The sequence below is a fragment of the Salvelinus sp. IW2-2015 genome, linkage group LG11, assembly GCF_002910315.2.
Source record: "Salvelinus sp. IW2-2015 linkage group LG11, ASM291031v2, whole genome shotgun sequence".
Lineage (NCBI taxonomy): Eukaryota > Metazoa > Chordata > Actinopteri > Salmoniformes > Salmonidae > Salvelinus > Salvelinus sp. IW2-2015.
Genome location: NC_036851.1, coordinates 47,648,235 through 47,671,707, shown reverse-complemented (window position 1 = coordinate 47,671,707; position 23,473 = coordinate 47,648,235). Strand labels below are relative to the sequence as shown.

The following is a 23,473-nucleotide window of genomic DNA, read 5'->3' as shown; positions in this document are numbered from 1 at the left end:
TGTGATTTAGTGAGTGTGTACGATGTCTGGATAAGAGTAAGTCTATAATGTGAGATGTCTAAATAAATATTAACCCAGCTAATTTGCATGGTTGAGTGTCTATGTGTGTAACATGAAATGAGTATAGCTATAATATTCAGGATGATAATTGTAATCTATACTGTATCACCATCATGAATATATATATATATATATATATATATATATATATATATATATATATAACCTTTATTTAACTAGGCAAGTCAGTTAAGAACAATTCTTATTTACAATGACGCCTACACTGGCCAAACCCGGATGACGCTGGGACTCCCAATCACGGCAGGTTGTGGTACAGCCATCATACTTGCATCATAATTAAACTTAACATAATTTTCATTGAAAAACACATCCCAGTATTTTCATAGCAATTGACTTTTCACATGATTATGAAAGAGAACTTGCATTATTATAGAAACGGGTTCACTACAGTACAAATGTATCCCATAAAATATGTTGTTATTCCACAACGTCCCTGTTCTGATATCTTCCCATTGCTTGTTGTAAACTTAGAAAAACATGTAGACAAAGACATACAAAAGATAGACAAACAAAAACCATTAAATTATAGAAAAGCTCTAGACAATAGAGGAGAACGAGAGTGAGAGGAGAGATCAAGTGTGGGTGTGTGTGAATGCGTCCATATGTGTAAACCAGCGTGTAGTGTGTTTGTGCACATATCAACTTTGTAGTGTTCAGATATTTTTAGTCCCCATAATTTTTCCCGTAACCTGACATCCCCATAGCATTTAGTACCACGGTGGTGTTATAGAGCTGTCTCTGAAGAGCTGTCTGTCTATGAAGAGTTTGTCTACAATGAGAAAGGCACGCTTAAACCCTTTCCCTCTGTTGCCTCTGGACAGGATACAGCCTCTTGCGACGTTCGTTTATCTCCCGGAGAAATTGGTCATTCAGACCGAGTTTGATCCCTTTAAGCTCCCTTCCTCTGCTTTTGATCAGCTCCTTTTGTTAGTAGTGTTTAATTTTTGCGTTGATCGGTCGGGGACCCTTGGTCTTGTCGCTCCGAGCTCCACGTCTGTGCACTCGGTGGAAAGCCACCTTGTTTACAGTCTCTAGAGGAAGTCTCAAGGCAGATAGCATGAACTCTCTGATCGCTCCCCTTAGATAGTTTGTTAACCATTAAATGAGGAATAATTATACAATATTTAATACAAGGCCTGTTATTAATGATTTACATATAACACTTATTTCTAATATGGTTTATACATATAAACATTTACTAATGCTAAATGAATACATGAACCAATTACATGTAATCATATTTTAAGTTTATAAAATTAAAATCTTACGCAACAATTTGAAGGTCTGCTTAAATAGGTTATAAGCCATCTAAGCAAACCTTCAAATAAATTAAATATGACCCATTGGCAATGGCAAGTTAGTGAAATGAGGGTATTATCTAGGCCTGTAAATTAAGAGTACATGACCAGCAAAGGCGTGACAAACATCACTCTTGACAGCACCAGCCCTTTTATTTCAAGATGCCATGATTTGGACACATTTTTTAAAACAAATGGAAGAAGATAACGTAGTCATATTCAACCAGAATATATTAAAACCAAGCAGATAAAATGATTAGGTCATATATTTAACTAACTTGATTTTAGATCTTCAGGACTGTAAATTACAAAATGTGGGCCAATAGCCCCCTCAAGTGGATGCTTACTGCACTGATCTGAACTCAATGTTTGGAAATATTAACTTTAAAATAACACCAACCACCAATAACAAAAATGATTGCAAAAAACATTCTGTAAACACAGTTTGGTTAATATAAGGCTTGATTCAATCCATATACCCGAAGTCCACCACTATAGCGCGGTTAAAGTGTAAAGGTAATTTCCAATTGAGCCGACATATGCAGCGTTTACCGTGAATGCAGTCTCATGCGAATGCAGTAACAATGCCTTTAATATTCAATCGCACTATTGCCCTGAACTTCAGCGATACGGATTGAACCAAGCCCATAGTCTGAMCCCAAAAATATTTTTTTTTATATGAAAACGTTGCATTCAAGGCAGTTTTTGTAAGGAGAAAGGCAAGATTCTCCACATACCAGTTATAAATCCTCTTAGTATCTAAGTATGGTGTGACAGTGTGGCACATACTGTGCTATCACTGGAGAAAGCACATCTATACAGCATACAATCAGAAGCACTTGTGTTCTATTCTACCATTTCCCCGGTGATCTAGTGTCGTCCTTTACAAATCACGGTCAGGTGGAATCGATCACATCATCCATTCCTGTTTGTAAGTCACAGTAAATTTCCAGGTCTCCACAATCTGTGAGAGGAGTATCTCATCAGGGAAGGAAGCCTCCACGTCAGGCGGGACTTGTAGTTCTTTGCGGTCCATGTATGCAGCCAATGTCTCTTTGACACTAGAATGAGAGAAAGTAGACAAAACAGGTTGTGATTTCAGACCTCGGAACTGTGTTTGTAACGCAGGGAGTCAGGAAGCAGGTGCAGATGGTGATTTTAATAACACCGAACATGGAGCGTTACAAAAACAAGTGCAGCGTCTGAACCAATACTGCCTGAAGAGTGATGCTAGGGAGTGCTAGATAAAGGGGGTAGTGATGGAGTCCAGGTGTGCCGAATGAGTGTTCCCAGGACCGGTGGTGAGTAGACCGGCAACGTTGAGCGCCATAGAGGGCGAGCGGGAGCAGACGTGACAATGTTGTTCAGTCAAGGGGAGCAAATACCAGCAAAATATGTGAAGTCACATCTGCCTTTCTTCGACATTAGATCTGCAACTTTAGCCCTTACATTGTGAATGTGGCTTCACATCCAAGGCTAATGTATGTGTTTGGCAGCTACATGTCACATGCACTTAAAATGCAAATGTCCCCATTCATGAAAAATGAGTTACAATGATGGTTTGGAATTGGAAGACCTTGGAAGTAGCCCCTGTTCCCGCCCACACCTGCTGTCTGTCCTCACCTCCAGTGTGGTCCATAGGTATCCGAGGCACGAGGGCTCCCCAGGTTCAGCAGGAGGAACTCGTGCATCTCCAGCAGCCAGGTGTTGATGTTCCCCACGGTGATGAAACCTTGGAGCAACTTCTTCTGCTCCTCCTTCAGGTGCTTCTGGTACTCAGCCGAGACCCCAGAGAATGGGTCCTTCAGGAGGGAAGATAGAGGAAGGAAAGTCAGAGCTATCCAGACCAACAGTGGTATCACACAGCATTACTGGGAATCAACTCCAACGATGGCTATGGATTCACCCTTCCTCATCTGTGCAAATCGTTACTTAAAATTGACCAAAGTAATATGTTAGGGTTGAAAAACACTGAAACATCTCTCAGCAATGATTGCAATGATGGAGCCGGCGAGTTCTTTTTAGGATGATTGTGTCACGTATTACTACAGTATGTGTGATAAGCTGTTGGTTACCCTCTTCAGACTCTTCAGCATGTTCTCTGATTTGAGGGAAGAGAGGAGCTGCCACAGAGCCACACAGTGCTTCAGACTGCATCTGCCCAGAGCCTAAAGAAATGGGGCAGCACAGAGCACACACGTTAGACTACTACTATGTACTGAATACTGGCAACAATGACTGGTACACCGGATACAACGCAGATCTTTTGAATCTCAGTACAGTAGGACCTTAGAGATAAGAACACATTAGAAGGGAGGTTGTTCGGGAACACCTGAACGTTCTTATTTCTTAACTTTGCCTGTTCAGTTGACCAGGCAGTCTAACTCTTAGGTTTGTCTGTTCAGTTGACCAGGCAGTCTAACTCTTAACCAGGCAGTCTAACTCTTAGGTTTTGGCCCTTTCAGTTGAATCAGGCAGTCTAACTCTTAGGTTTTGTCTGTTCAGTTGACCAGGCAGTCTAACTCTTAGGTTTGCCTGTTCAGTTGACCAGGCAGTCTAAACTCTTAGGTTTGTCTGTTCAGTTGTCAGGCAGTCTAACTCTTAGGTTTGTCTGTTCAGTTGACCAGGCAGTCTAACTCTTAGGTTTGCCTGTTCATTGACCAGGCAGTCTAACTCTTACGGCAGCAGTCTAACTCTTAGGTTGTCTGTTCAGTTGGACCCAGGCAGTCTAACCTTAAGTTTGCCTGTTCAGTTGACCAGGCAGTCTAACTCTTAGGTTTACCTGTTCAGTTGACAGGCAGTCTAATCTCTTAGGTTTGTCTGTTCAGTTGACCAGGCAGTCTAACTTTAGGTTTGCCTGTTCAGTTGACCAGGCAGTCTAACTCTTAGGTTTGTCTGTTCAGTTGACCAGGCAGTCTAACTCAGGTTTGCCTGTTCAGTTGACCAGGCAGTCTAACTCTTAGGTTTGCCTGTTCAGTTGACCAGGCAGTCTAACTCTTAGGTTTGCCTGTTCAGTTGACCAGGCAGTCTAACTCTTAGGTTTGCCTGTTCAGTTGACCAGGCAGTCTAACTCTTAGGTTTGCCTGTTCAGTTGACCAGGCAGTCTAACTCTTAGGTTTGCCTGTTCGGTGACCAGGCAGTCTAATCTTTAGGTTTGTCTGTTCAGTTGACCAGGCAGTCTACATCTTAAGTTTGCTGTTCAGTTGACCAGGCAGTCTAACTCTTAGTTTGTCTGTTCAGTTGACCAGGCAGTCTAACTCTTAGGTTTGTCTGTTCAGTTGACCAGGGCAGTCTAACTCTTAGGTTTGTCTGTTCAGTTGACCAGGCAGTCTAACTCTTAACTTTGCCTGTTCAGTTGACCAGGCAGTCTAACTCTTAGGTTTGTCTGTTCAGTTGACCAGGCAGTCTAACTCTTAGGTTTGTATCTTAGAGGTTGTACTGTATTTCTTTCTAGCTGATCAATCTGACACACAATATCAAATAAACATGGTCACCTTTAAGAAGTGTGGTTCGGTCTGCTCGCTCATCCTGAGCGTGTCCTCCAGGTAACGCACCAAGGGCATGTCGGCATCTCCCCCAGTCATGGACAGGAAGCCCAGAGCCAGCTCCACAGCCTTCAGGGCATCACACACCTCGCTGTACGACCCCAGATCCCTGGACAGGGCTGTGAGGGTCAGGGACGGCAGACGCTCCTGGGAAAACAATAATGACATTGTACCGCTGAAATGTGATATGTATTCACATGACGTCACAATGGTGTGTCAACAAACACAAGTAATATTAATACTACTGTAAAACTTGCCTGAGACACTTTTCCTTTCACTGTTTTCAAAATGCTTTCGTAATCTCTTTCGTGTCTGGTGACCAGAGTCGGGATTCCCTGAAAGTCAACACATTGGATTCAGTAAGTGAAGCATTGCTTTCGTCTATCCATTCGCTTCAGATCTGTAAGCACCAGAGGGTAAAYAAGAAGAAAGGGTCTGGGGACAAGAAGAAAGGGTCTGGGGACAAGAAGAAAGGGTCTGGGGACAAGAAGAAAGGGTCTGGGGCCTTAATTAGAAGCCAGGACTCACAGTTAGTGTGATGAGGGGTTTGCCCTGCAGGAAGCGGGTTAGGACCTGCTGCTGGATCTTGGGCAGGTCGTACTCAGACAGGGTCTCCTTGCCACGCTCCAGGCTGTACTGGCAGTTAGACAGCACCAGGGGCAGCAGGTCCTTCTCCACTTCATAGCGGATCACATGCAGATCTGTCAGCTCTGACAGACTCACCTTGTAGCTGTTGGAGCAGAAAGTACTTTGAGACCTTTTTATATCCCTGGATAAACTGGCTGATGGCTGTGCAGTAAACAAATCCAGTGTTAGTTCCAAATATCTTTCATTTCCATTCTACCGTAAAAAAAAATATTTTCATTATTGTGTTTAGAACCAAGGTTGGGGGTGGGTGGGGTTTGTTTGGGATGGGGGTGTGTGGCATGGGAGGGGTGATTGGTTCCTTGGCAGTGCTGTACCTGGTGTCTTCCCCAGTGTGGCGGTCCACAGCGTGAAGCAGCTCATTGTGCAGGGCCACCAGGTGACTGAGCAGAGCGGTGGAACACAGGCCTGGACCCTGGCGCCGTGGCAGGAGGTATTGGAGGTCACTGTCCTGGTCCAAATCCTCCTTCCAGAACTCTTCTGGGATCTTTATTTCACCTGCACATCCAGACACACAAAGAAAATGATTATGTCCAAAATTGTTCCCTATTGCCTACATAGTGCACTACTTCCAACCGGGGCCCTATGTAGAGAATATGGTGCCATTTTGGGCACAGACAATGTTCCAGTTGTACGGACAACTTTGTCCTGCTTTACAGAGGACGGTAGTCAAAGAAGGGTAACTCACTGGTGGCTACTGACAATCTGAGCAAGTTCCATGTATTCAGGAAGATCTGGATTCGTTTCTCATAGCACACTCTCATCGGTGCTGTTAGAAGACAAAACCCCATAAATTATATCACTCAATTCTGCTTTTCATAAGTTAGTCTCAAATTGGCAATAATATGATGATAACTATGCTGCATAGTGCGAAGGATGGATCATTCTGATGGACAGTTGACGTTACCTGACTGTTTCTGGATGAACTCTCTAATGGAGTCATTCATCAAGTCTGATGACTTCTGGAACATTTTCACCAGACTCTTCTGCAGGGCCAGGATATCTGGAAGAAACCTTACCAGCCGGAACTCTGCCTCCTGCGAAAACGCCMAAAAAATGTATGGAAAATGCAGGAGATCATGTGAGTTAAACGTCACAGACTCACTCAGAAACTATTCAAAGATGCAAGATTTAGAAAATCTATTTACAATAGGAAGAAAGAACACAGGTTCCGTGACGGATTACCTTCTGTAGGAACCTCCATAGTAGAGGGAGCTTGTCCTTTCCGTCGTTCTGCTCTACGATGTGGGCGAGGCTGAGTAGGGACACCCTCTCTCTGCAGCTCCACACTCCTGAACAGTGGACTTGGGAGCGCCGAGGTAGTGAGGACAACGGACACTCATCCCCAAATGTCACCCTCATGATGAAGTTAGAGGAGACACGCGAGTCATTTCTGATTGTGGCATTCACCTCTCTCAGCCGCTGGTCAAGATGCTGTGATGTCAAACAGACACAGGTATGTACACACAGACACACACAAAGTGAAACTATTTGTCACTTCAAAGGTGCAATCTTATCTTTGACTTGGAATATAGCTGGAATATATTTTTAATCAAATACATCTTTAATCAAACTATAGCTAACTTCAAATGTTATCCAAAGGTTTCACCTTCAACTGAGGAGTGATGATGTCAGTAGCAACGGTTGTCTCCCAGGTATTTCTGGCCTCTTTAGTTGAGAGTTGGGAATCATCCCTAGAAACAGCCATCCCTAGAAACAAAGAGTCCATGAGGTAGCTACTGGTATCTGTGTTATAAGTACGCGGGTATGTGATTTAGATTTTGTTTCATTTCAAACAATTAACTTGCTTTGACTTTCATTGTTTCAAAATGTTTGGAGAGGAGTGGGAGGCACTCAACCAAAGTGAGACGAGATGCAACCAAAAAATCACATTGGTATTTGAAAGGAAAAGGTGCAACTCTCGCTCACAGTAAAAAATGTGATACTTTATTAGCATATTCAAGTTAAAATATGATTGTGAATATACGCTTAAAAACTTGATTGTGTTAAAATATGATTGTGAGTATACGCTTAAAAACTTGATTGAGTTAAAATCAGATAATAAAGTATACCTGTCAGAGGATGTATGAGAGCATTAATGAAAGGCCTTACATGGACTGGTCTGTGGTGACTCCAGGATGGATCTGATTATCAGGTGGATGGTGGTGACCGTGCCATCTGTTCCCTTCCCCAGGGCTTTGGTCACATGATCCATATCCTTTAGCAGGTGAAGAATCAGAAATCCACAGGGGTCAGCAGCTGGAGGCTGGATGATCTGCTGGATGGACTACAAAGGAGAGAGATATCTCATTATTGTGAAATACTGCAGTCCGCATTTGTCATCTTTTATATATTTTGTCTTGTAGTATTTTCATCTTCTATATGTCATTTTTTACATCTCCTTTGTATTTTACTTCCATCAAAACTGTATAATTAGGTGATAAACTTAATTATTTACACACTAATTGAGTAGATAATGATAAATAAACTACTTGAACTTGACTGATAAACAACAACTCCATATTACTCTATATAACTCTATAACCACGATATTGTAGTTTGGTACACTGTACACAATGCTAGAAAGAGTGGGCTGCCATTGGCAGACAAGCAGGCGTACTTGTGGGTGCTCTGAGGCCCCTAGCAGCATGGCTAGATGGGTGAGCAGCCTGACGAGGGTGAAGGGGGCCAGGGACATGTTTTTGGTGTCCTGGGAGTCTGGGTTGTCCCTCCTCTGAGGATCTCCTAGGATGTGACCAGTCCTTGTCAGATCTCCCCTAAGAGGACAAGTTCAGTCATTCAACATGGGATCTGTCAATCTGATGCTTTAGCAACAATATCAACAGGAAGCCCTTTTTGTAAGCACCACAGGGAACAAATTTACCGCTGCAGTCCCATAGCACTGAAACCTCTGACAGGAGCATGGTTCTTCCCTCCAACTACTGCCCCACACTCTAGACAGTGTGCCAGCTGGGTGGGGCGACCACACTGCAAAGAGGGGGTGAATTAGTCTGCTGTGGAGTTTTTTAACATTGTGAATGTTTGTCAATTGAATTTTACATGAAGAACTGTGCTTACCTCACCAACAGCACAAGGGTGTCCTTCAGGACAGGCTGTAGAGAACAAAGGTCAATCAAAATGTTAATGTTTAGTTTTGTAATGTTTTACTCAGTATACATCACAACTCATCATTTAATTATTCGGTAACACTTTACCAACAGGTATAATGCTTTTTATACTTGTCATGTATGAGTCATTATAATGTGTTATTATAATGCTTACAATATGTGTTCTATGCTGCAATTTTTCAATAGCTGTTATTTAGTAGGGATCAGTATGAGATACTTCTACATTAGGACACTACTGCAACCTGAAAGCTGAGGTGAATGTTCTTGGTCGTGGATGAAGTGAGCTCTTAAGAAAGTGTTTTGTAAATCTAAGTAATTTGTCATTATTCAGGCAAGCTTTACATATTGTAGCATATTGCAGTCAAATGACTAAATCGACCTCTAGTGGCATCATGGGTGGAATGTTATGAATATGTTTCATCATTTCATAATTAATAAACACACCAAAAAAATACTGCTGAAAATCTAGTGTTTCTATGTCAAACGGTTTTGTTATATTTCAGTCTTCTGTGATGTATATAAAGTGTAATATTGGGATACAAACTCAAAATTGAATACATTTGAACTTTCTTTAAGCCCATAACCATGAGTGTGAGGTGTATACATTTGTTTCAAAGTAGATTTGTTTAAGACTACCAAGAAACACTAATTTAGCCCACTGCAGTAAAAGGTTAACAAAATCAATGCCACCGGTGAATTGAGAAAGCAGATTTTATAGTTAGGGCACGCCAACATTTCTGTGGGCACTGTACTTACAATACCAGGTGAGTGCTTCAAGGCCTCCAGTCTGTGTTAAAACCCTTTGGGCCATAGCCAGCATGTCTTCAGGCATCGTGGGTATGAAGGCTCTCTGTTGGAATAGACAGTCTGATAAAGACAGAACTCCCATATTCAACTTGGAATAAAATGTTTATGAGAACAATGGCTGTGTTTCGACTCTCCACCCTTCTGCCGAAAAAGCATTGGATTGGTGTACGTATTGGCTACAGTGAGTTTCCACCATTTTTTAATCCATGCAAGACAGTGTGCAGGTGCACACTTCGGGAGAAGGGTGGACAATTGGGATGCAGGCAGTATGAGATGGAGGTGAGATGGATCATACCAGCATGTTGTTAGGAGTCAGGCCAAGCTGCTGAAGAGGTGTTAGCACCCCGTCTGCCCCAGTGAGCAGCACAGCGGCCAGGTGGACAGACAGCTCTATAAGGACATGCTCTGCACCGCTACGGCCATTATGGACACTCAGTCCTCCCATCCTGTTGTGCACCAATGCCATGGCAAAGTCCCTCACCGGCTTGGGATCTAGGTACCTTGAACCCTGGATGAAGTACTCAAGTTCTTGGCATTTCTGAGGGAGGACAGCCATTATGGTTAAATATAGCCTCTGTGTGTGGACTGAGGAATCAGTTAGGCATATGAGATATTTCAKCCTAACATTTTCTGGAACAATCAACCATATTTTCTGGGACAATCAAGATGGGTTGATTGAGATTTGGGGGGACTTTTTAGGAATCTACGAAAAGGTCACATTTAACTTAAATTAGCAACATGATATGAAAATCTAACGTTGAAATGTCACTAGTTTGCCCCGTTTCTATCATCAACAACAGAGTCCAATGTGTGCCCTACCCTAGGGCTGGGGTGGAGGCCTGTGTTGGCTGCTCGGTACAGACTGGTGACTTCTCTGAAAAGAGCCAGCAGGATATACAAGGTCCGCCTCTTTGGAGGTGCAGTACATCTCTATAAACAAGACAAAGACACAGAGCGGAGGATTATCCCGTGTGGCTCAGTTGGTAGAGCATGGCGCTTGCAACGCCAGGGTTGTGGGTTCATTCCCCACGGGGGGACCAGGATGAATATGTATGAACTTTCCAATTTGTAAGTCGCTCTGGATAAGAGCGTCTGCTAAATGACTTAAATGTAAATGTAAATGTAAATTATCCACTTATCAATGATGCATTACCTCAGATGATTAGAAATGCTTTCAAACCGGTTAAAAATAGTAATGCACGAGCCACTGTTACAGAGCTGAGTGGAATTGCACTAATACCTCACACTTCTTCTCTATGTCCTCCACAGGGCCCTCTAATACTGCTTTGGCAACAGCCTCCCGTACAGCCAGGTATTGCTCTCCATAGACCAGATACTGGTCCATCTGCCCACCATCTTCATTCTGCACATAATCCCGCAGATGAACAACCATATACAGTATGTGTTAGAAAATATATATATATCGACTTCATGAATCCTTATAAAAAGTATGGAAAATAAGTCTGAAATCAAAAAACAGGCAAGTATAATTAAAAGATAGAAGTGTGATGACTTGAATAATGACACAATGTGGTATACACATAAAAAAATTGAAAATATTTGACAACATCGGAATTTTTCACAATGCACATATATGTGGCCAGATTTCTCTGTGGGAGCTTATTTCAAATGGTAGAGCTTCAAAATTGTATATCATAAGCTGCAGTTGGAGAAAACATTGGAAAGTTATTTTGAAAGTTGATTATTGCGTGTTATTGCGTGTTATCACACTTAGGAGTGTGATAACACTTGTGTTATCACTTGTGTTATCACAAGTAGGAGAAAATGCCCTTTGAAAAATGTTGATGCAATTTTCACACTTGCTAGAGAGCTCTTCTTTGTTTACGCCCATTCAGCATTTTTCACACCCTCTTAAGCCTTAGCCCCATCCGTCTCTTTAAGAAATACATGTAAACGTATGGCCAACCATCAGCATGGTCAACTCCACCACTATCGCAGCTGTACGCGAGGTCCTACTGTGAAGTACGAACAAGCGTCAAACGTTCCCGATCCTGTAACCAGTCACATATATGGTTCTTCGTTGCAAGGGTTAATTTACAGAGAGATCATATGATATATATGTAGTCTTCCATTCCACTTTAATATGTACTTGACAAGTACTTCAATGAAAGGAAAATAAATACAGGCTTTTTCAACAGTTAAAAATTTGGTTTAACAAACATTCAAGAAAGCCGTATGTTACTATGTACCTGTTGATGTATCTCTTCAGGGAAAAGCCATCTGTACTTTGCTTCCTTCAGCATCCTCTGGACACACTCTACACCCTGCTGTCTGCTGATGTTGCGGATCAGGTAGACCCGGTACCAGTCGTTCACACTCCTCTCACACAGGTTCATAACAGCACGAAGAAACTCCTCAACCACATCCTGAGGACTTGCACATGCCCCTGAAAGACCAGACACTTCTTTCAGGACATGTCTTGGATCAGTCAGTCAAACTCAAGTCTTTTCTACATTCCCACTTGTGACGGCCTAACAGCCACAATGTTTGTTGTTGCTCTTGTTGCCTCTAAATTCCCTATATTTAAAAATCATTTTAAAGTACATTTTTTGTGTGTGGACCTGTGTGTGAAAAATAAATCTGATTTTTAATTTTGGTAATCGCAATAGTTCCGAGCCCAGTGGTTTCAATAATCTTTATATTCTAAAAAAAAAAACACTATTTAAATGAATTTATTCCAACAAGCCCAATTTTTAACCAACATGGAGCAGAACTTTTTAATACATTTTCTCACCAGACAGCATGCTATGGAGAAGGTGTGCAGCCATTCCCAGGCACAGGCGGACCCTAGCGATCTKCTGCAGGTACTCTATTGTGACCGTCTCAGCCGAGTCAGTGACAGAGTCCAGGAAGTGATGCAAGAACTCAGTCTCTTCCTGAAGGCAGGTGCATTCTTGTGGCATTCTTTCCAACAATGAGTCCTGCGACAGAAAGTTGTATAATAGTCATATAATCATACTGCAGTTGTGGTCTATGTTGTTATTCTGATTGGGCAACAGTCTTGACTGCCTGCATGGACACCCAATCAGATCATACCTCAAGGCAGTTAATGTACAACGCATACAGTTCATTTTTATCTTCTGCATCAACAATGTTGCTCTCTTCTATCGATGTCAAATGCTGCTGCAGATATTCCTTGACTTCATCAAAGCTAAAAAACAAAACACAAATGAGTTAAATTCAGGAAAATGTGTTGACACCATATCTATTCTGAAACCTTGAATTGCGTTACTGGTTACAACAACATTACAATGACATAAGCAGCTTTTCTGGTTCACTCACCTGTACTTGAGCAGGAGCTTGAGTATCACTGATCTCACCACAGGATTTTTGTCCAGAGAATCATCGAATGGTGAGAAATCTTTGGTGTGTATCTGACTTTGTGCTGGTACAAAGACAATAATATTAGAGGCCAGCTACAAACACTTATTGAGTCGTAATCCAATCGTGTCAATTGTGTGTGTGTGTGTGTGTGTGTATACTGTTCAAAAGTATGGGGTCACTTAGAAATGTCCTTGTTTTTTAAAGAAAAGCACATTTTTTGTCCATTAAAAGAACATGAAATTGATCAGAAATGCAGTGTAGACATTGTTAATGTTGTAAATGACTATTGTAGCTGAAAATGGCAGATTTTATATGGAATATCTATATAGGCGTACAGAGGCCCATTATCAGCAACCATCACTTCTGTGTTCCAATGGCACATTGTGTTAGCTAATCCAAGTTTATAATTTTAAAAGGCTAATTGATCATTAGAAAACCCTTTTGCAATTATGTTAGCACAGCTGAAAACTGTTGTGCTGCTTAAAGAAGCAATAAAACTGGCCTTCTTCAGACTAGTTGAGAATCTGGAGCTTCAGCATTTGTGGGTTCGATTACATTCTCAAAATGGTCAGAAACAAATAACTTTCTTCTGAAACTCGTCAGTCTATTCTTGTTCTGAGAAATGAAGGCTATTCCATGCGAGAAATTGCCAAGAAACTGAAGATCTCGTACAACGTTGTGTACTACTCCCTTCACAGAACAGCGAGAATTGGCTCTAACCAGAATAGAAAGGGGAGTGAGAGGCCCCGGTGCACAACTGAGCAAGAGGACAAGTACATTAGAGTGTCAGACGCCTCACAAGTCCTCAAATAGTACCCGCAAAACACCAGTCTCAACGTCAACAGTGAAGAGGCGACTCCGGGATGCTGGCCTTCTAGGCAGAGTTCCTCTGTCCAGTGTCTGTGTTATTTTGCCCATCTTAATATGTTATTTTTATTGGCCAGTCTGAGACATGGCTTTTTCTTTGCAACTCTGCCTAGAAGGCCAGCATCCCGGAGTCGCCTCTTCACTGTTGACGTTGAGACTGGTGTTTTGCGCTCTACGGTTCTATGGTTTTTGCGACTGCACTTGAAGAAACTTTCAAAGTTCTTAAAATGTTCCGGATTGACTGACCTTCATGTCTTAAAGTAATGATGGACTGTCGTTTCTCTTTGCTTATTTGAGCTGTTCTTGCCATAATATGGACTTGGTCTTTTACCAAATAGGGCTATATTCTGTATACCACCCCTACCTTCTCACAACACAACTGATTGGCTCAAACGCAAGAAGGAAAGAAATTCAACAAATTAACCTTTAACAAGGCACACCTGTTAATTATAATGCATTCCAGGTGACTACTTTATGAAGCTGGTTGAGATAATGACAAGTGTATGCAAAGATGTCATCAAGGCAAAGGGTGGCTACTTTGAAGAATCTCAAATATAAAATATATTTTGATTTGTTTACCACTTTTCCGGGTTACTACATGATTCCATAAGTATTATTTGTTTCCTATGAACACCGGATTTCCAGCATTTTTTTTTGTTAAGAATTTTAAAAGTATGAAAAATATAACATTCCAAAATAGTACAAATAAATGGAATGCGTAGGTGTGTCCAAACTTTTTTTGATTAACAACAACGAGGAGACAGCCTACAGGGAGGAGGTGAGGGCACTCGGAGTGTGGTGTCAGGAAAATAACCTCTCACTCAACGTCAACAAAACAAAGGAGATGATCGTGGACTTCAGGAAACAGCAGAGGGAGCACCCCCCCTATCCACATCAACGGGACAGTAGTGGAGAAAGTGGAAGTTTTAAGTTCCTCGGCGTGCACATCACAGACAAACTGAAATGGTCCACCCACATAGACAGCGTGGTGAAGAAGGCACAACAGTGCCTCTTCAACCTCGGGAGGCTGAAGAAATTTGGCTTGTCACCTAAAACCCTCACAAACTTCTACAGATGCACAATCGAGAGCATCCTGCCGGGCTGTATCACCGCCTGGTACGGCAACTGCTCCGCCCACAACCGTAAGGCTCTCCAGAGGGTAGTGAGGTCTGCACAACGCATCACTGTGGGAAAACTACCTGCCCTCCAGGACACCTACACCACCCGATGTCACAGGAAGGCCATAAAGATCATCAAGGACAACAACCAACTGAGCCACTGCCTGTTCACCCCGCTATCATCCAGAAGGTGAGGTCAGTGCATCAAAACTGGGACCGAGAGACTGAAAAACAGCTTCTATCTCAAGGCCATTAGACTGTTAGACTGCCATCATTAACATAGAGTGGCTGCTGCCAACATGCAGACTCAAATCACTAGTCACTTTAAATAATGCAACCTTAATAATGTTTACATATCCTACATTACTCATGTAGTCGTTGTGGATTTGTTTAGGATTACTTGTTGGTTATTACTGCACTGTCGGACTAGAAGCACAAGCATTTCGCTACACTTCGCATTAACATCTGCTAACCATGTGTATGTGACCAATACGATTTGATTTGGTACTGTATATACGTGTGTGTGTGTGTGTGTGGGGGGGGGGTACCTCTGATAAGTGGAATCGGGTCTGTCTCGACCATGAGGAAGGACAACAGCTGCAGGATGACACCCTTTGATGGGGGGATGTTGTCCTTGAAGCACACAGTAGTGACGAGGTTTATGAAAAACGCACTGCAACTCCGTCTGAACTGGCCATTTAGGGTGATGGAAGCTCTGCAAAACCATAGGAGACAGATTAGACACTCACTGAGAAAGTACTGTCCCGGTATCCATAGTCTAAACTGTAAAACACACCCACCGTACGTCTTCAGACACTTTCACCTCAAAGTCATCTGGGATTTCCTGTTTGCACATGGGGCAGTACATCTGGCCCACGTTGACACATCCTCTGACACAGGTCAGACAGAAAATATGGTGACAGGGCAGGTCCACGGGGTCCTCTGGTTCCCCCATACACATAGGGCACTGGAGACCAAACCTAAGTGAAACAACATATGGTAATAACATAAAATTCTGTATATCCCTTACAGAAAAACCACATGATTTCTCATGTGGAAAATCTAATTTCAAATGTTTTTGGAACACTATAAATGTGTTCACAAGTAAAATTCATGTGTTCTTTCCGTAAGGGACAGCTTATTAGCGACAGCAAATAACATAGACAAATTATATGAACACCCTTTAGAACAAAATGAAGAAACCAATTGGACCTTACTTGCAAATAAGATCACTTGCTCCTTTCTTGCATGACTTCAGTATTTTAATGACGGCTGCAAAGGGTTCCTCAGATTTAACGTCTGAATGTTTAGACAGAATCTGTCATACAAGATACAAATAACAGTCCAATAAATGAAGTAGCCCTTTCCTGCAGTCAAATAACCTAGTGGCCTCATGGGTGGAATGTTGTTCATATTTTTCATAATTAATAAACGTTTTATTTATTTTTATAAACGTTGGAAATCCGGGTGTTTCTATGTTAAACAGTTTTGTTATATTTCAGTCTTCTGTGATGTATATAAAGAGTCATATTGGGATGCAAACTCAAAATTGAATACATCTGAACTTTCTTTAAGCCCATAACCATGAGTGTGAGGTGTATACATTTCAACTCTACATCTGACATGGTACAGGTGTATTTGTTTTGTAAGCCCATAACCAGTAGATTTGTTTAAGTCTATCATAAACATTATGTGTGAGCCTGATTTAGCCCACAAGTGAAATAAGCACAATGTTTAGTGACTGTCCAAAAATTATATTTGGATAGAACTGTTTACAAAGCTCAAGATCACATATGGCAAATGAAGTCTGAAGGGTGCGAAACCTGAAATATGGGATGAAAATAAACCATACATAAGCAAAAACTAAGCAAGTACAAATGTGAAAATGGTGATATAGAATATCGTTCAGTAGCATGTTAAGTTAGTCAAAACAAAATATACAAGATAAACTTACTTTGCCTAAGGTACGAGTGTGATCAAGGACCAGAGGCTTGAGCTCCCTCTCCTCAGACTCAAAGCCCAGCAGCATGTGTTCCACAAACAGAGAGAGGATGCAGATGCGGTTCCAATGATTACTGGAAACAGAAACAAGGACAAATCGTTATTCATTCTGGGGGAATTAGACATACAATTAAAGTAATACAATTACATTGTAATAAGAGTTTATCATACAGAAAACCGAAAATATTATTCTTAAAAGTCTACATCAAAAAGAAAGGTCAAAGACGCAACCTATCGGCCAAACTCACAAATGAATACAGCTATTTAGATACAGTGCCTTCAGAAATTATTCATACCCCTTGCCTTGACTTATTCCACATTTTGTTCTGTTACAGCTTGAATTCAAAATTGATTAAATATTGTTTTTTTCTCATCTACACACAATACCCCATAATGACTAAATATACATTTATTTATTTTTATCTTGAAAATGAAATACTGTACATAAATATCTAATTTACATAAGTATTCACACCCCTGAGATCATACATGTTAGAATCACCTTTAGCAGCAATTACAGCTGTGAGTCTTTCTGGGTAAGTCTCTTTGCACACCTAGATTGTACAATATTTACACATTTTTTTTTTTTTAAGTCTTCAAGCTCTGTCAAGTTGGTTGGTTGTTGATCATTGTTAGACCGCCATTTTCAAGTCTTGCCGTAGATTTTCAGCTGATTTAAGTCCAAACTGTAACTTGGCCACTCAGGAACATTCACTGTCTTCTTAGTAAGCAACCTCAGTGTAGATTTGGCCTTGTGTTTTAGGTTATTGTCCTGCTGAAAGGTGAATTCATCTCCCAGTGTCTGGTGGAAAGCAGACTGAACCAGGTTTCCCTCTAGGTTTTTGCCTGTGCTTATCTCTATTCCATTTCTTTTTACCCTAAAAAACTCCTCAGTCCTTAACGATTTCAAGCATACCCATAACATGATGCAGCCACCACCATACTTGAAAATATTAAGATAGGTTCTCAGTGATGTGCTTTGTTGGATTTGCCCCAAACATAACGCATTGTACTCAGGACATAAAGTTAATTTCTTTGCCAACTGTTTTGCAGTTTTACTTTACAGGATGCATGTTTGGAATATTTGTATTTTGTACAGGCTTCCTTATTTTCACTCTGTCAATTGTGATAGAAAAATTATGTATTTACATGATTTAATTGATATTAATGGTAAACAATTAATATTTAACTAATTGTAAGACATTTCTGTCTTACAAATGCTGTGTTTTTATGGTCTCCGCTCTAGTTCCCTGTAGCTAATCTGGGCGCATGGTCACTAGAGATGGCTTGAGCTGACAAATTAGTTAACGACTGCATTGCATAGACAAGAATGTGTTTTACTAGGGATAGCTTAGGAGTAGAACAATCCCTCATTGTCTCAAAATCATCCTTGCAACTGGGAAACTAAGCCAGGGTGGGGTTAAGACAACAACCCCATGCAGATAACGACCGGATGAACCCAGAGTTGCTTATGATGCCCCTTGATCTGCATGGGAGGGGTGGAACCAGCCATGACTAAGAATTCTTAGTGTCAGCTATATAAAAATCTCTGCATTTCTGTAAAGGTTAGGCTGCTCGGCCCAACAGTCAAGAGTGTTGGTTTGACTAGTTTCATTATTGCAATAATTAATCGATATTAAATAAAGATGATTGTTTGAAGAAATGACAAAGTCTCTCTCAGTATGAATTTCCACGACACATTTAGGTTAGTATTGTGGAGTAACTACAATGTTGTTGATCCATCATCAGTTTTCTCCTATCAAAGCCATTCAACTCTGTATCTGTTTTAAAGTCACCATTGGCCTCATGGTGAAATCCCTGAGCGGTTTCCTTTTACTCTGGCAACTGAGTTAGGAAGGACGCTTGTATCTTTGTAGTGACTGGTTGTATCGATACACCATCCAAAGTGTCATTAATAACTTCACAATGCTCAAAGGGATATTTAATWTCTGCTTTTTTTTTACCCATCTACCAATAGGTTCCCTTCTTTGTGAGGCATTGGAAAACCTCCCTGGTCTTTGTGGTTGAATCTGTGTTTGACATTCACTGCTCAATTGAGGGGCCTTACAGATAATTGCATGTGTGGGGTACTGAGATGAGGTAGTCATTCAAAAATCATGTTAAATACTATTATTGCACACAGAGTGAGTCCATGCAATTTGTTATGTGACTAATAATTACTCCTGAACTTATGTAGGCTTGCCATAATGAAGGAGTTGAATAGTTATTGGCTCAAGACATTTCAGCTATTCATTTTAAATTAATTTCTAAAAACATAATTCCACTTTGACATTATGSGGTATTGTGTGTAGACCAGTGACACAAAATCTCAATTGAATACATTTTTAATTCAGGCTGTAACACAACAAAATGTCAAGGGGTGGGAATACTTTCTGAAGGCACTGTAATTGCTACTGCTTGTTTTTTGAATATCATGCGTTCTTGCATCAAAAATGTTTTTCTTCAGAATTGTAAAATAAAATAAAAAGTCTACTTTCAAAAAGTCTTATGTTTGGCTCTCTCTAGTCTTTMAAATGGCCATTTCTCTCACCGGATGTAGTTAAACATTTCCTGGCTCCTCTCTCCATAATGCCTCAGGCTTCCCTGGGAGCAGACCAGCTCTATAGACCCCTGCAGTCTTTTCACCTGCTTCAGCCAGTCTTGGCACTGGGTATTAGAGTCCAACGCAGGAGGCTCCAGCTGCTCAACACAGGCAACTGCTGCGTACACGTCCAGCACCTGTTGGTAGAGTGAGGCAGAGAAATGGTTACTAAAGCAATAACACAAGAGCAGGTCTGGCACGACGTGATGCGGTCGGTCACTAGGAACAAGCCACAGGCGGACTGATCACAAAGTGATAAAGTGCTCAATAACAACACGGCTGGAACACTAACAACACGGCTGGAACACACTTTTGACCGATCAGATTGCTTGGCCGGAACGAACCATTTCATAATATGACATTTCTAATAGCATGTAGGAAGCCTCCTTTCAATACACTAGTAAAAGTTCAACTAGTATCATGCACTCATAAACACAAACATTTTGCCCCTAAACACTGATTTCACATAACTAAATGTAGCAGTGTGTGGAAAATCTCTGAACCTACCATCACTGGGCTATCCTTCACTTGTGGGTTTCGCTGCAAGTGAAGGGCCACCTGTGGCTGCAGGGACATCATCCTGGACAGGTTCTGAAGGCGGGTGCGGTACATGTGGTAGGCCGAGTGGATCAGGGGTATGGATGGAATCTCTTCACTTGGARCTTTTCGTCGCCTCCGGAGCTCATTCACACAGCTGTTCAGGGCGTCACACAGAAGCTGGGAAAAGTGTTACATATTCATAAGGATCACCTAATTGATGTGTAGGCATATTATATCAAATCTGACTATAAATATGAATTACCCATTCCTAAATGGAGGCTAATACTGTGTTTAGATGGTAGGAGGTAGACAGCAAACCGGATGTCATTGTTTTCTATGAGAGCACAATAGTAAATGCCGTTGACACTGGCAGTGGACGCCGTCAGCCGCCACGGTAGAGGGGAATCTTTTGCCATCTGCCGTAGCATTGCCTTCTACCGGATGTTGATTTGCACTGTTAGTTTACTGAAATCATAGTAATGCATAGCGTCGTGCTGGCTTGCTTTTGCTGTCACCCTCTTATTTGCATTTTTGTCCTGCTATGCCGACTAGTATTGCGTTTTTTTTGCATCCCTCGTCTAAATGCAGCCTTAGCGCTTTGCTTGGTTTACTATTTGTATGAACATGTTGAAGAACTGTGCAATAACATACCTTTAACTCCCCCGCTGAAGCCACTGTCATCGTCATGGCAATGAAATCCTGCAGGTACCTTTGAAAAAATTCCCTCTGCATTTTTTCATCCATTGTAGCCATATACTGACCAAGGGGGATTTTCGGAAAGAATTCCTCAAACTGCCTAGGACTGTGTCCTTCAGAGAAAAATGTTGTGAAGTTTATGCAAGTTCTRCAACTAAAAATACTGTAAGTGATTAGATATCGGAGTTAAGAAACACACAAACATAGTGAAAACCWTTCTAATGTTTCAGATCATTGTTTAAGCAATAAGGCACGAGGGGGCGTGTGGTATATGGCCAATTGACCACGGCTAAGGGATGTTCTTATGCACGACGCAGCGCGGAGTGCTAGGACACAGCCCTTAGCCGTGGYATTTTTGGGAAAATATCACAAACACCTGAGGTGCCTTATTGCTATTATAAACTGGTTACCAAAGTAATTAGAGCAGTAAAAATACATGTTTTGTCATACCCATGGTATACAGTCTGATATTATTTAACCTTAATTTAACTAGGCAAGTCAGTTAAGAACAAATTCCTATTTACAATGAYGGATTATTTGGATTATTTACTTTYGTACTGCTGAGTTTGCATCATTAGTTCATCCAGGATATCTCTGATCCTCCAGCTGAAGGGCATACTGGAGCGCATGGTCCTCTCAGCTGTGATATGGCTCTGTACCAGAATGGTCTTAGACTCAGAACTGCAGGAATTACACAAATAGAGTGTGTTGGACCTTGTGGTAACACAGAAATACTCTTKCTACATCGCACATGAGCAAAACCACCTACTTGGAATCCACTTTGACAAAAGGAATATCAAGCATCTCGTTGCTGCCGAATATCTCCAGCCACAGTTTCTTGACTTCGTCCCCACAGTTGACGTCTAGGAGGAGGTCCAGATTACAGTCCCTGTCGATAACTGAGACCAACTGCGCCAAAACGGGTGTGACCACTGCTTGGATTTTCTTCCACAGAGTTTGTCTGGGGAACAYATACAGCATATGGACGGACTATACTCCTAAACGATGAGATTAAATTACCATTTGAACATGAATGAAATGATGGACTTTATGTGCAGCTGAGTTAACAGTGCAGTATCATTGATTAACATACGTGAAAGTTCCCCCCTCTTGAAGAGCATTGATATTGGATGCCTCTGTTAACACCCAGTACTTGGGGGAGGGGATGTTTCTCTCATGGTTCTCCAGAAGAGAGTGAAGGCGGCTCCTCAGGGTTTTCAGGAACACAGCTTTAGGCCACAATACAGAGATCAAGTATATCAATACATGTAAAAGTCAATTCACTTTAGCTATATTATTGGCTTGCCGTTACGATCTGAGATAAGTCTGTCTCGGGCCAAAAATGTCTAAACAAAATTCAACACATCGATCTAGAACCCCTCATGTACCCTTTTGTAACAAAAGTTCTAGGTCTGGTCTTTAACCATTGAAACAGTGCTTGGGTCTTGGAGCTACAGTAAAACACTGGAATACTGTGTTAGTTCCTAACCTTTCAGGTCCTCACTATCTTCCATAAGTGTTAGCAGGATCTCCACCCTCCTGGTAATGAGAGCTCCACTGTCCTCCTGGTCTCTGAGCATGCTTACTGCACTCTGCACACAGCTTCGCACTAGATCTGTGACTTCAAACACAGCCTATAACAACAACAACATGCTCAGATGAATAACACACACCCATACCTATAAACTTTATACACACTTATGCAACATTTAGTACATCCATGTTTTTGATTGCAACATCAAACACCACAGTTATACTTACAGAGTGCTCTGGTGCAGGTGGTCCGAAGTCTGTATCTGTATCGCTTTGCATTGCTTAATCAAAAAAGAAAGWTATATGAAAACTGTTACTTTCAAACAATTATTTTCAGTTATTTCTAATTGAAAATCATTGTTATTAACTATGGCATTAGTGCTAATGAGTATAATAGAAATTCAAGTTAATTTACCATAACAGGGCTCTTTCGTGTCCTCAAACAGCTGGCTGATGGGTAGGTTTCTCAAGGACTGGACATCTGATACAAACTCTTTGGATCTTCTAAGGTCATCAATGTGAACTGATTTCCAGGGTCCTTTGCAAAAACAAAGTGTATGGAACTTGCTCTTTAACGTTGAAAACATTTTAGAATGGATAACATTTTCACTGTGGAGTGCTGGGTCATATTATCATATCAGCATGTTATACAACATTTAAATCTCACCTCCATGAAATCCAACATAGGAGGTTCCACCTTCAATTCGAGGCAGTTTGGTAACGAAGTACACAAACACCCTTCCATTGCCACCATTAGCTGTTGGTTTGTTGATTTCATTTATGGACGAATACCTGAAGAGATAAAAACCAAAAAAGTTGTAATAAAAAAATGACACAAAAAACTACACTATATATATATATATATCTTGCAAATCTATCCGACTAGTTAATATCCAATAGTTGTGATGACAAATCCAAAAAGAAAAGACTCACTTGGCAGATGCAAGAATGTTCATGCTCTGGGAAGCCTCATCATAGTCAGTTTGGATGATGAGGACTTTGTCGGCAGAGGTAGAGTCAAGAAATTGTCTAGAGAGGGAACAAAGTTATTTTMTAATATCTTTCTCAAGAATGATCTACACAGTAACACAAATACAAATGTAAAAAAACAAGCTGAAGCAGACCTGATTTCTTTGAGGAAGGAGTGCTCTGTGTCAAACTGTTGCAGTGAGAGCAGCTTGATGTCGCAAAGCTCTGTGATATTCTGAAGCTGTTTTATATCTCCTGCTGTCAATTGCCGGGAAAACGTTGTGACCTTCACAAAGAG

At 41.3% G+C, this 23,473-nt stretch overlaps 1 protein-coding gene across 1 annotated transcript in view; it reads right to left on the bottom strand.

Moving 5' to 3' along the window:
* Nucleotides 1-1,513: 1,513 nt before the first annotated feature.
* The window catches only part of LOC111970761 (E3 ubiquitin-protein ligase rnf213-alpha), a 60,514-nt gene continuing 38,554 nt past the window's right edge, over nucleotides 1,514-23,473 (bottom strand). Inside the window, exons 29-67 of the mRNA XM_070445785.1 lie at nucleotides 23,331-23,461; nucleotides 23,140-23,235; nucleotides 22,874-22,998; nucleotides 22,622-22,744; nucleotides 22,435-22,487; nucleotides 22,163-22,307; nucleotides 21,767-21,902; nucleotides 21,443-21,634; nucleotides 21,224-21,354; nucleotides 20,629-20,786; nucleotides 19,945-20,154; nucleotides 19,387-19,574; nucleotides 16,789-16,909; nucleotides 16,052-16,152; nucleotides 15,635-15,814; nucleotides 15,383-15,549; nucleotides 12,808-12,910; nucleotides 12,562-12,676; nucleotides 12,260-12,446; nucleotides 11,715-11,911; nucleotides 10,745-10,867; nucleotides 10,324-10,434; nucleotides 9,800-10,042; nucleotides 9,454-9,547; nucleotides 8,648-8,682; nucleotides 8,454-8,557; nucleotides 8,190-8,346; nucleotides 7,682-7,856; nucleotides 7,179-7,279; nucleotides 6,755-7,003; nucleotides 6,477-6,606; nucleotides 6,258-6,338; nucleotides 5,887-6,067; nucleotides 5,453-5,654; nucleotides 5,182-5,259; nucleotides 4,874-5,071; nucleotides 3,455-3,547; nucleotides 3,003-3,181; nucleotides 1,514-2,440 (exon numbers count right to left, since the gene is read on the bottom strand). Coding sequence (XP_070301886.1) covers nucleotides 2,290-2,440; nucleotides 3,003-3,181; nucleotides 3,455-3,547; nucleotides 4,874-5,071; nucleotides 5,182-5,259; nucleotides 5,453-5,654; nucleotides 5,887-6,067; nucleotides 6,258-6,338; nucleotides 6,477-6,606; nucleotides 6,755-7,003; nucleotides 7,179-7,279; nucleotides 7,682-7,856; nucleotides 8,190-8,346; nucleotides 8,454-8,557; nucleotides 8,648-8,682; nucleotides 9,454-9,547; nucleotides 9,800-10,042; nucleotides 10,324-10,434; nucleotides 10,745-10,867; nucleotides 11,715-11,911; nucleotides 12,260-12,446; nucleotides 12,562-12,676; nucleotides 12,808-12,910; nucleotides 15,383-15,549; nucleotides 15,635-15,814; nucleotides 16,052-16,152; nucleotides 16,789-16,909; nucleotides 19,387-19,574; nucleotides 19,945-20,154; nucleotides 20,629-20,786; nucleotides 21,224-21,354; nucleotides 21,443-21,634; nucleotides 21,767-21,902; nucleotides 22,163-22,307; nucleotides 22,435-22,487; nucleotides 22,622-22,744; nucleotides 22,874-22,998; nucleotides 23,140-23,235; nucleotides 23,331-23,461 — 5,544 coding nt within the window. The 3' untranslated portion in view covers nucleotides 1,514-2,289. The remainder of the gene's footprint in view (nucleotides 2,441-3,002; nucleotides 3,182-3,454; nucleotides 3,548-4,873; nucleotides 5,072-5,181; nucleotides 5,260-5,452; nucleotides 5,655-5,886; nucleotides 6,068-6,257; nucleotides 6,339-6,476; nucleotides 6,607-6,754; nucleotides 7,004-7,178; nucleotides 7,280-7,681; nucleotides 7,857-8,189; nucleotides 8,347-8,453; nucleotides 8,558-8,647; nucleotides 8,683-9,453; nucleotides 9,548-9,799; nucleotides 10,043-10,323; nucleotides 10,435-10,744; nucleotides 10,868-11,714; nucleotides 11,912-12,259; nucleotides 12,447-12,561; nucleotides 12,677-12,807; nucleotides 12,911-15,382; nucleotides 15,550-15,634; nucleotides 15,815-16,051; nucleotides 16,153-16,788; nucleotides 16,910-19,386; nucleotides 19,575-19,944; nucleotides 20,155-20,628; nucleotides 20,787-21,223; nucleotides 21,355-21,442; nucleotides 21,635-21,766; nucleotides 21,903-22,162; nucleotides 22,308-22,434; nucleotides 22,488-22,621; nucleotides 22,745-22,873; nucleotides 22,999-23,139; nucleotides 23,236-23,330; nucleotides 23,462-23,473) is intronic.